Genomic DNA, 12,995 nt, shown 5'->3' on the forward strand with positions numbered 1-12,995 from the left:
AGACAGACCAAAGGATGGCCACGTGGCATTCAGAGCTTTATGTGTGTTTTTGTCGAAGGCACCTCACACTTCTCTTTTTGTCCTTGCTCAAACTCCGCCTCCACTGAATTGCCCTCTGTTACATTTCCCCGTATATAATCCTTTTGGCATATTGGTTATCACAGTAGGGTTTGTTTTTTGCTCATCTTTGTGTATTTTGCAGCATGTAAAGCAGCACCCTATCCATAATAAGTGTATAAAACATACCTACATAACTGAGTTGGTTTGGAACGGAGTGACAGGGCATCAGAGGAAGGAGAGAACTCATTTTGGGGAGAGAGGGTAAGAAAGACTTAGTGGAAGTTTGGGGGCAGGATCGTACACAGTAAGATGGCTGTGACTCCAGTTGCAGATCAGTGGCAGGGATGCAGTATACATAGAAAAGAAGGCAGTACTGCATAATGTAAAGAACACAGGAGCCAGGATTCTGAGGCTTGAATCCCAACTTGGCCATTTACTGATGAGGCCTTAGACAAATCGCTAAAGCTCTCTACACATTTTTTCACAGCTCCGAAGTAGGGAGTAATGATCTCACCTTCATCCTAGGGTTGTTGTATGGATTAAATGAGATAACATAAAGGAAAGCCTCTATCCCAGTGCTGGCACACTGGAATCATTTTATAAGCTGGTACTGAATGATTATGGTTCTAGCCTATCAAATACCACCTATGCTGTTTCTCTCATTGTGGAGTGAGCAAGAGCAAGGTCACAGGTGTAATCCCTCTGGAGAGTAGGCCTGTTAACGTTAATATTTTTTACAGTTAGAGAATTTACCCCAAGCCAGCAAGTAAGTGTATGCTGGCCCAACAGGGACTAGCTTGGTGAGGGGAGGGTTTAATGCAGATGAATCATTCATGCTAGAGAAAATAATCCAGGACTTATAGTGTCACCATACAGTGTTAAGGGTAATAGCTTCACCTGACTGAAACATTCATTACATTTTCTATTATGGTGTACTTTTTAAGGGACAGAAAGAAAATGCTTAATAGAAAATTTACAGCCTAACATCTAGTGGAATTTCTTCATACTACAAGCAGTTTATGCAAAACAGATGCCTGAGGAGTGGTGCTGCGTGCACCTGTGGGTTTGGCGGTTACATTTCATTTCCCCTCCTCCTCCAGTTCTTGCAGACAACCTGAAATCCAACCCTGGAATTAAGTGGCAGTATTTCAGTTCAGAAGAAGGAATTTTCACTGTTTTCCCAGCACACAAGTTTCGGTGTAAGGGCAGCTATGAGCATCGCAGTAGGTATGTTGACTTACTTGCTAAAATTTTATTTACTGTTTAAGAACGATCTGTATGAAATATAGACTCCTCATTTATACACATGGCTCAGAAACTTATACATGTTCTGAAATGGTTTTACCACTGAACATAGGTGAATGTGGATGTGCTAGGAAGGGCAAATGATAAAGCCCAGAGCTTTTCTAGAAGTATCTAACAAGCCAAATAAACAAGATGTTTATTTATTAAAGAAATTAAACTAATTGAAGCATCCAGACTATTCTGAGCTTCAGACATCTTTGAGATATAAATGGTAATGCCTTTTCTGAAGTGCAGCTCTAGAAGACTTTATAGCATATCTTAGAGTTTGTGTTGCTCAGCTTTCCTTTCTGTGATAATGTGCTTGTCCATCCTTTTGAAATTTACGCACAGATCTCAGCTTCTAGAAGTATAAAGGTTGTCTCAAAAACAATGGATTAAGGACCCATCATTAGCATGGTAAATGACCTGAGATTGTACCACTTAGCCAGAAGGGCAATAAATGGTGAAATCATCTATATGACCAGCCTTATCAGTTTACAGAACCCCTTAGGCAAAGATATTTTCCTTTCAAATCCCCATGGTTTCTGTTCTGCAGTGTCACATGTTTGATGCCAGAACTTCTGGAGCTAGTGTAAGATGCCCACTTTTCAGAGTATAAACCATCACTTTAGCTTCTCTCTATCTTCACTTTAAGTTGTGTTTAGGATTTTCTCCAATGAAGTACTTCTGTGCTTTTCCTAGAAAGACATTTATATCGTACGGTTGGTTTCTTCTGTTCCCGTCCTAGACATCCTGGTAAAGACTTGAATATTTTAGAAATTGAAACAGAAGCCATGACCTTGGGTTCTAGTCGGCTCATCTCTCAGGAGAGGCTAAAGACACCAGAAACCATCTAATTTTTCATTTGCTTCTCAGAAGAGAGATTAGCTGACATGCCGCTTTTAATGAACCACCTGTGAGGGATAGTCCAAAAAGAAAAGCAGGACCTTATCACAAATGACCATTCATCTCCACTCAGAAGGTTTCATGCATCTCTACCCTAAATATGTTACTATTTATCCCATTAAAGCAGTTTTTAACAACTTATTGTGACAGTGTGAACACATGCTCTGCATATTATTTGAGTTGAATTGGAAAGAAGATGCTGTGTCATTTTTTAAAAATCCATTCACCCAGCTTAGAGGACCTAAAAAGTTCAATTTTTAACGTAATTGTCATTTTTAGGATAGTTAGAGTTTCTTCTTTTCTGTTTTCTCTTTCATTTCTGTAGCCGCATCTACCAAATTCTTTTTATCCCATTTCCCTACTGGCTCAATGGTATCGACTAGTGGTCCTTCAGTATTAGTGCAGGACTTGAGGCTTGAGAACAGTTCATGTAAACTTGGCCAGATTTTTAAGTTATTTGGTACTTTGCCTATATTTCTTAATTTGTGCACAGGCTTTTGTGACTCAACTGGCGTCTAACATTTCACAGAAAAATCCCGTGTTTTAGGGGTGTCAATAAAGGAAAGCATTCTCTTGAGGCTGATTTGCTTTCTTAAGCTCCCCCTAATTTGTTCCAGCTTTAAAACTGTGAATAGAGACCTCATTAAACCTCTTCTCACAAACCTTTCTGTACTGCACACTAGCAGAAGCCTGCTTTGATGAGAAGCATTTCTGCTTTGGAGCTCTACCCCCTCCCCCTTTTCTTAATGTTGGCAAACAAAAACCTGGCAAGAACAGTGGCTATCACAGGCTTGGACAGATTTGATGGAACAGTTTTAAGTGCTCAGATAAGGAACCTTTTGGTGGCTAACTTATGTGAATTGCTTCACACTGAAAGGAAAGGGCTCTCTTAGCAGCAGCCTTTGTCTTGGGGGAGAGAAACCAAATCTACTGTTCAAAGCTGCTCATAATGCTCACAGATTATAGGCTGCCTGAGTTTTAGCAAAGTCCCATTCTGTAAGTCTGCCAAGGAAGACCCAGCACTGGCAAACGGACCTTTTTCTCCTTCTGGCGCTGTCTCTGCAGCTTGAGGGGCCATCGGCTCCGTTTTTAGTAGCAAGATGGTAACAGTGAGCAGCATCGCCACGAGCAGCTGAGAGACTGACTTTTGAGTGTGCTGAAAAGCCAGCCTTCCAATAGATTTGCTTCTTTAAACTTTCTCCCAGTCACTTTAATCTTTAGAACATAAGTTACCAATCCCTGTTCTGCAGACACACATTGTTGTCTTAAGGTGTTTTTTTAATGTACTAGTAAAGTTTCTCCTTCCATGCTGGTCTGTCCATCCTTGTGCCATCCCTGGACAAACATAGACACCAATATGCCCGCACATCTGTAGTGTTCACAACTGTGTTAGGTTGAGGCCTTTTACTTAAACCAAGACTGACCCCAGAGAGCTTTTTCCCCTTCTAGACCTATCTACGTCTCTACAGTCCGGCCGCAGTCAAAGCACATAGTAGTGATCCTGGACCACGGGGCCTCCGTCACGGACACCCAGCTTCAGATCGCCAAGGATGCTGCCCAAGTCATCCTTAGCGCCATCGATGAGCACGATAAGGTGACCATTATCCCAGTGACCTGCATGGCATTGGAGCCCCCTCGAATATCTTTGTAAAAGCATTGTATGTTTTATGCTATATATTTTTAAATCCATCTTTAAAAGTGACTTTGGTAAAAGAGAGTGGTTTAAGTTTTTTTTCTAGTATTTGAGGAAGGAGCTGCCAACTCTAATTCCAGATCTCTTTTAAAACTACCCCCACCCCAGCCGAGGCTTGCATTTCCTTTATGCCTCCTCTTAAGACCTGATTAGCTGTGACTTTCACACTGGAAGTCATGCTAAGGAGCAAAAGGGCAAGGGCTTGGATGTAGGTAGATGGCTGGACTTTATCTCAAGACTGATGGGAGGTAAAGGAGAAGGGAAGACTGCTAGAGGTTTACTAATCTGTAGGACAGGTGTGTTTACAGCTAGTAATAATTTATTGCCTGTGGACATTTTCTACTTCATCATTTTGACTTTTCCAACTCCTAAAGTTTTACTCACTAGTGTGGTTATTTAAAACATACATCCCATATCTTTACCTTCACTCCCACCTCTATTTGGAAAACCAAGATGGTTAGTACTTGCTAGTATTTTTCTTTGCATAAATTACTTTTTTTAAATGTATACATGAACACCATACTGCTGATTTCATCTTGGAACAAAGACCAAACTCTAGGATCCCTTCTTCTTACCAATCCTTAACTAATCCTTTTCAAATTTGACAGATTTATGCCTCTAGGCATTTATTTTTAAACTCTCTGAAATCTGTAGGCCTTCTCATTCCTTAGGCTCTTCTGGAATAAATAAAAAGTAAATACATTTACAGAGTAAGCTAACAAGCTTTCTTTTTCTCTCCCCAGATCTCTGTGTTGACTGTGGCAGACATTGTCAGGACTTGCTCTCTCGACCAGTGCTATAAGACATTTCTGTCTCCAGCCACCAGTGAGACAAAAAGGAAAATGTCCACCTTCGTTGGCAGCGTAAGGTCTTTGGACAGCCCTACCCAGCATGCGGCGGGATTTCACAAGGCATTCCAGCTGATTAGAAGCACAAACAACAACACAAAGTTCCACGCAAGTAAGCTCACTCTCTCAGAAGACTTATAAACTGATACATAAAGGGTGGCAATAGGAATATATTGCACGTGGATCATACAACTCTGTCTAGAGGGATTTTTTTTAAGTGACTTGGGATAAAACTTTTCAGTGTTGTCATATTGGTCATCTAATATGAGGATCTTGCTAGATTGTTTTCATCTTTTCCGATGGAAGATACTCAGTCTGCACAATTTCTTCATTCCTAGATCTTCCTCTTTCTGCCTCTTTATTAAGAACATAGCCCCACTTATTTCCCAGGGGAATATCCTCATCCTTTTTAATGCTAATTGTCAACCCTGCCTCCTCACTGACTTAGAGTAGAGGTTTGCTTGTGCGCATGTGCATATAAAAGGGCAGCAGGAGATCTTGCCTTGATCCTTCCTTCCTTCTAACCAGCTGTCATTTAGATGAGCATGGCCCTTCAAATGTACAAAGGCACTGTAATTTAATTTTCATGTATTAAAGAAAATCTGGAATTAGGATGCATGCAAAAGGAAAGAAAAGGATGTTTGAAATAAGACACATGCTTTGAAACTACTGAAAGGAATCTATGTCATTTTCCCTTTCATATTCGAAAATCTATTTGTAGGGTTTTTTTTTTTTAATAAATGTATCCTCTTGAGATCAATTTAAAGAATTTCTTTTCAAGCTCTTCAGTGTATCTGCATCAAAACTAAGATAGAATTGATAAACGCAAAGCACAGTGCTTGGCACATGGTGGACCCTTGAAAGAAGCTACTATAATTATTGCAACTAATGATGGTAGATGGCATATTAATTTTATGTTTCTGTATATTATTATCTCACAGTTTCCATGGGTCATGAGTCCAGATATTCCTTTAGCTGGGTTCTCTGTTTGGGATTGCGCAAGGCTGCAGTCCAGCAGCCAGCTAGGTCTGTGGTTTCATCTAAGGTTTGGAGTCCTCTTCCAAGCTCAGTTGTTGACAGGACTAATTTCCTTGCAACCATAAAACTCATGTCCACTTCCTTCTTCAACGTCAGCAGGAGAGCATCTCTTCTTCAGGCCCCTAATTTCAGGTGAAGGCTTAGACCCTCTTTTAAAGGTCTCATCTGTTCTAATCAGGCCCACTCTCCCTCTTGATTCAATCAGATTGCTCTCCCTGGTGACTGACTTGTTTGAGACCTCAGTAACATCTGCAAAATTGCTCCATCACTTTTGCCATATTGGTTAGAAGTGAATTATTGGTCATGCTCACTCTCAAGGGTAGAGGATTACTCAAGGGAGTTGGTCATTGGGGTCATCTTAGAATTGCAACAACCAACCTTGGCAAGTGCCAGCTATTCACAGACTAATTAGGGCTAGGAACAAGGGTGCCCTCTCAAGTATTCAAGACGGATTGGCTAGCTGGTCGATGCCATTTACCTATGGGTGCCACCTACCCGCCGCCATCTACCTGTCAGCATTCCTCATTACGAGTGTTTGTTCTTGATTCTTCAGCCATCAAACCATCTTTTAAGTCCAGTTTTGATTATTACACTGTTTAAATAATGGCAAGAAACACAAGCTCGGCAGTGGCCAGGCAGTATGAATGTGAGTCAGGCAGGCCCAAGGTAAGGTAATGAGGGTTGTTTGCAGAGCATAGTCAGTTGGATAGTGCTTGCTGCACTGAGGGGCAGCTGCTCTTCAGTTCAGCCTGTGGCTGCCAGACAGGAATTCCTGCCCAGTGTTGCCAGATCTTCTGTTTCAAGAGAAGCCAGAAATCTGGATTTTTATGTGAAATCCCTTGATTTTCAAATGTTGACATTTGTTCCAGCTTTAAAACTGAGTAGAGACCTCATTAAACCTCTTCCTACAAACCTTCCTGCACTGCACATTAGCAGAGGGCCGCTTTGATGGCTCCATTTCTCCTCAGGGTTTTTTGGTTTTTCTTAATGTTGGCAAACAAAAACATGGCAAGAAAAGTGACCACCACAGACTTGGACAAATTTTGATGGTACTGTTTTTTTTTTTTAAAGTCTCAGAGGAGTCTTTTTGAGGCCAAATAAGATGTTTCTAAGATTTAACTCACAGGCCTCCACTTTATAGCTTCATAGAAACAAGACCCCAATTGGGTTGCATAAAAAAATACGTTAGGAATTAGCATTGTCCAGTTTATTAAGAGAGATTTGAGGGGCTCTCAAGCAATATAACATAGTGATTAAGTATGTGGGTTTGGGATTTCAACCAATGTGGTTTCAGATTCCTACTCTGAAATTTTTCTAACCTTGTGAACTTGTGTAAATTATTTGATCTCTCTAGGCCTGGTTTCCTCATCTGCACATTGGGGGCAATAATAAGATCCAAGATTTCATCATAAATATTAAATAAATATAGCTGTGGTTATTATGATATTTAGTTTCTACGAGACTTCTAGCTCCAGCTAACTTAACTCCAGCAGATACCCCAGACATCCTAAACTGACCTCAGGCTCAAAGTGGCTGAGGACTACTCGGCTATAGCACAGTGAGTGCTCTGGGTATTCCTCCCAGAAGCTTACACTACTCATTACTACTTCTATTCATTCCACAATTATTTAGCATCTACTCTGTACCTGGCACTGTTTTAAGGCCATCGGGTGCTGTTAGCCTAATGAGTCAGACCTACCCTGTAGGATTGTTTTGAGGATTAATCTGTGCATGAAAATAAAATGTCTGGCCCATACTAGTAGCCATATTAACAGAAGCTACAGGTCATAAATTATTGTAACTTTCCACTAATTTGTTTTGCACTAATTGGAAAATCTAATACTTTTACCTAGTACTGGCTCTTTTTTCAGTCCTATGGTAGACCTATATCCAATATCATAAATGTATTTGGGTTATTCATTCAGGGTTTGTTTTGGGAGTAATTGGTTGGTGAGTCACTTTACAGCAGAAGAAATAAGATGATTAGGAGTAGGAATCAAATGGCATTGGACAAAGCTCAAATTTGAGTTGTCTTTTCCCTTTTGATATTGATCACAAGACTTGCTGGTACCTTAGACAGAGACTTGCCAAAGAGAGAATCTATTGCATTTTCTTCCAGGTACGTGTTTATGCCGTTGCTCTGCCCCAAGTCCCTATAACTACTCATCCCCAATATTACTAAAGTTCAAAGTTCCCCTGAGTGACTAGAGAGGGAATATTCTAATAAGGAAAAATAAATAAATCAGACCAAATTTGGCAGGTCTGGTGTCTAAGAAAAGAAAAATAACTCAATTTTGCTTGAAGGTAGGGCAGGAGTGGAGTCAGGGGCTGGGCGGAGACAGTGAGGATGCTTACAAATAGATATCTTGTTGCTGGGATGGAAAGAAAATACGCTTGGCTGCTAAAGAAGCCTGTAGGCTGTAGGCCTTCTGGCTTTCCACCTATAGGCATATGCCCTAAAACCAGCTCTCAGGAGCATATGTTTTCCAGAAGCATAAAGGTAAGTAAGACACTCAAAGGGTTCTTTTTTAGGTTATTCTTAGAGGTGTTTTCAAGAATTTATCACACATGGTAACTTTGCCATAGGGCAGTGGTTTTTGTCTCAGACTTTAAGTGAACTTCATGGTTTATCTGTATCCCTCCTACTAGGGAGTCGAGCAGTATACAGGTTTTTCTGGTCTGAAGCTTTAAGTGAAGTGTTAAGATCCCTAACAAAATAATTTGCAGGTGTGTATTGGGAAAATATTGTCATCTAGTTTAAGACAAATGTTTTTAAGCTAATGAGTTTTTTGTTTTGCATCAGCATTCACTTTCTAATTTATGATAAATAAATAGTGCAATATAATTTGCAGTTGGTGTTTATTAGAGAATTATTCAAGCATCAAAATTGTCTTTAAGACTTGCTTGTATACCAAGTCTTGGTAGTAAATAAGATAACAACTTTGAACAGATTTACTTCTTTGAATCAAATTTTAGTAAGCTCAGTTCAGTTGCCTAAAACATTGATACAACATAAACTAACTAAAAATGGAAATTTACAAACTGAAGGAACTTCAAGCATTGTATCCTCCTCATTCTGAGGATAATTTTTAAAAAGATAACTGTATTCATTATCTGTTGCTGGGTAACAAATTATCCCAACACTCAGTGCCTTAAAATAATAAACAGTCATTATCTCAGTGTCTATAGGTTAGGAATCTGGACACTGCATAGCTGGGTGCCTCTGGCTAAAGGTATCTCACGAAGTTGCAGTCAAACAATTGGCCAGGGCTACAATCATCTCAAATTTCAACTCGGGAAGGATTCACTCCCAAGTTCACTCAAGTGGGCATTGGTGGAACTCATTTCTGAGGGCCTCAATTCCTTACCTATCCGTTGGACAGATCACAGCATGCTATCTGACTTCCCAAGGTGGAAGCCACCATCTTTTTGTAACCCGATCTATCTCTTGGCATCCCATCCCCTCTGCTGCATTCTGTTCACCGGTAGCAAATCATTAAATCTAGCCGACACTCAAAGGAAGACTACTACACAAGGATGCAAATATCAGGAGGTAGGATCATTGGGGCACCACCTTGGAGATTGCCTGCCACAGTAACTGTAAAGCAATCTCAATTAAATGACAGCAATAAGGACCTGAAGAGATAAGCATATAACATACTGTCTAAATATTTATTTCTCAGTAAAAAAAAAAAATAAATTCATGTGCAGGATGTCTTATAAATATATATCGAGTCAAAGAATCTCAGATTAGAAAGAAAATGTAAAAATCCAGCTCTCTTAATTTTCTCCCTCCATTAAAACTGCCATTCAGCCTCTGCTTCTGTGTCTCTAGCGCAGTAAAATCCTGCACTTTTGTTTTTGAGTAAATCCACTTGAAATGAGTTTTCTTTACACTGAGGTAAAATGACTTCTCAGTTACTCTACCCATTAGCCCTGGTTGGAGAGTAGTTTTAATCTTGAATCATAGGTGCTACTTGACACCAACGCAAGAGTTTTGTACTCGCTTTGTATCTGTGTGTTGTGGTTTCTTTTCTCTTTTATCTTCTATTTGCTGTCACCCTTTTGCTTTTACCCTTTATTTAAATTAATCCGTTAGTCCTCACAGTAACCCTATTAAGTAAGTACCGTTGTTATCCCATATTATAGACGAGGAAATTTAGGTGTAGAGAGGCTAAAAAAATCTACCTAAATCAAACAGGCACAGCTTGTAAGCAGCAGAGCTGGGAGTTGAACACAGGCATCCTGGCTCCTGTGTCCATATTTCAATGTTCTTCTACACTGAAGAGTTTTAAAAACAAAAACATTTCTAGAGCTACTTAGTGTAGGGGAAGATAACTGTACATGTCTCAAGAGCCCCTGAAAGAACCACCATTTTTAAAGCCTAGTCTCCCCAAAATCCATGTTCTTGGAAAAGATTAAATCAGGTTCTGAATCCTCCATTACAGAAGGCAGGAGAGATTTCTATTTGGAATGGTTAAATTACCTCAACCGCGGGTGCCTAAAGGAAATTTTCTTTTATCTGGTAAATTTATTAGGAACATCTCTTTACCTGACACTGGATAAATGAGGCCTCGTTGCCCACAAAGGGCAGGATGGACGAGAAACAGAGGTAGGGAGATGAAAGCCCCAGCATCAAATGGGAATGAGTAGGAATATTGGGCCAGGCAGGTCCTTGAGGCGGGAAAGTCCAGGGGAAATGAAAAAGAAACAACTGCCTTTAGTCAGAATCCAAAGTAACAATTTGTATGTTTTTGTTTAGATACAGACATGGTCATAATTTACCTGTCAGCTGGCATTACATCAAAGGACTCTTCAGAGGAAGATAAAAAGGCAACTCTCCGTGTCATCAGTGAAGAAAATAGCTTTCTAAACAACTCTGTAATGATTCTCACCTACGCCCTTATGAACGGTAGGTAGTGTTTTGAGATTTTTCTTTCAGATGAAAGTTCTCTCGAAGTGCATGCTGCTTTTAAAAAAATAAAAAGAACCGTTAGCGGTGTACTTTGATGAAGAATATAAGAAGAGGGGCAACTAAGCAGCTTCCTTTCCAAACCCATCTTTCTCTGCCTAATGTTGTTATTCAGGGCTGGATTTTACATTTAATGTGTTAGGATAGTCCCTTTCTCTTCATTTCTCTCTCTAGCCAACTGCTAATTTCTGAACCTTCTCCAGGTATGTGGTCTTACGAGAATTCTGTATGGCCCCATTTTTTTTTTTTTCAGTTCTCTATCATATTCTTGGATTTTGATACTGCATGGAGGTTACTAAAGTATCTTGTCAATTTAAGCTTTAGAGGACCAAGGTAGTGACCAGGATTCTTCTGTATAACCAAGACTGTGATGTCACATTTCCCTGCAGAATCATTGTGAAGCCTCTTCTGCTCATTTCTCCACCTCGGCTTCCTTAGTTGTATAATGGAGATAAGTATTATCTACATGACAGCGTTGTTGTGAAGATTAGCCCTAATGTGTAGGAAACACCCAGGACAGTGCCTGGCACTTGCCGTGTACTCATTACAGTTGATTTTGTTGCTCTTAAAGCAGACACTGTATGAGCGTGTTTAGTAAATTGGCAAATCTGAGGAAATGCTCATTATCTTTTCTTCTACTCTCCAGCCTGTCCCCTAGTCTGTCTACAGCTCAGTTTCCTAGCCTCTCTGCCATGTCTTTTCTCCCCACCTGTTAATGCGTTGCTCTTCCCCTGAAGCATTTTCTTCTTCAGGCCACTCGTTCTCTGTTCAAGGTGTCCATATTCTCTTGTTTTTAAGAGGGCATGTCTTGTTCATCAGCCCTTTTATTTTTAATATGCACTTTCAGATTTCCATGTAAAACTATGTGGCTTTAGGGACAATGATTCTTATGTTTTAGTGTGCTAAGGATTACTTGGAGATTTTTTGTAAAATGCAGAATCCCAGGCAGTGCCCTCAGATTTTTATTGAGAGCTTCCTGGGCAGAGTCCAGGAACCTGTGTTGGGACCAACGTGATTCTTTTTTTTTTTTTTTTTTTTTTCATTTTCAGTTGACAGACAACATTATATGTTTCAGGTGTACAACATAATAATTACACATTTATATAATTTATAAAGTAATCACTAATAAATCTAGTACCCATCTTATACCATACATAGTTACTACAATATTATTACTATATTCCTTATGTTATACTTTATATCCCCATAACTCTTTTGTAACTACCAATTTGTACTTCTTAATCCCTTTCCCTTTTTCACCTATCCTCCCAACCACCCACTCATCTGGCAACTATCAAAATGTTCTCTGTATCTATGAGTTTGCTTCTGTTTTGTTTGTTGATTTATTTTGTTTTTCAGATTCCACATAAAGTGAAATCATATAGTATTTGTCTTTCTCTGTCTGGCTTATTTCACTTAACATAACACTCTCTAGATGCATGCCATTGTGGATGGCAAGATTTTATTCTTTTTAATGGCCAAGTAATATTACATTGTATATGTGTCCCACTTCTTTATTATTTCATTTATCAATGGACTATCCATTCAATTTTCTATGGACACTTAGGTTACATCTATATCTTAGCTATTGTAAATAATGCTTTAATGAACATATGGATGCATTTATCTTTTCAAATTAGTATTTTGGGTTTCTTTGGATAAATACCAAGAAGTAGAATAGCTGGGTCCTTCATTGTCTTTTGTTATAGTCTTGGTTTTAAAGTCTACTTTGTCTGATAGAAGTATTGCTACCTCAGCCTTTTGTTTTGTTTTGTTTCCATTTTCATGAACTATCTTTTTCCATTTCTTTACTTTCAACCTGTATCTTTCGATCTAAAATGAGTCTGTTGTAGGCAGCATATGTGAGGGTCTTGTTTTCTTAGCCATTCAGCTACCTCATGTCTTTTGATTGGAGCATTTAATCCATTTACATTTAAAGTAGTTGTTGATAGATATGAAGTTATTGTCAATTTATTATTCATATTTTTTATTTTTTTTCTTCTTAAGGAAGTCCCTTTAATATTTCTCGTAAGACTGGTTTGGGTGGTGATGAACTCTTTTAGCTTTTTCTTATCTGGGAAGCTCTTCGTGTGTCCTTCTATTCTAAATGATAGCTTTGCTGAGTAGAGTAATCTTGGTTGTATATCCTTTCTTTTCATCACCTTGAATATTTCGTGCCAATCCCTTCTGGCCT

At 39.3% G+C, this 12,995-nt stretch overlaps 1 protein-coding gene across 1 annotated transcript in view; it reads left to right on the forward strand.

The window, feature by feature from the left end:
* CACHD1 (cache domain containing 1) overlaps positions 1–12,995 on the forward strand; it is a 213,431-nt gene that overhangs the window by 154,000 nt on the left and 46,436 nt on the right. Inside the window, exons 5-8 of the mRNA XM_011369568.2 lie at positions 1,161–1,287; positions 3,700–3,844; positions 4,687–4,903; positions 10,592–10,741. Coding sequence (XP_011367870.1) covers positions 1,161–1,287; positions 3,700–3,844; positions 4,687–4,903; positions 10,592–10,741 — 639 coding nt within the window. The remainder of the gene's footprint in view (positions 1–1,160; positions 1,288–3,699; positions 3,845–4,686; positions 4,904–10,591; positions 10,742–12,995) is intronic.

Source organism: Pteropus vampyrus, unplaced genomic scaffold, assembly GCF_000151845.1.
Source record: "Pteropus vampyrus isolate Shadow unplaced genomic scaffold, Pvam_2.0 Scaffold151, whole genome shotgun sequence".
NCBI lineage: Eukaryota > Metazoa > Chordata > Mammalia > Chiroptera > Pteropodidae > Pteropus > Pteropus vampyrus.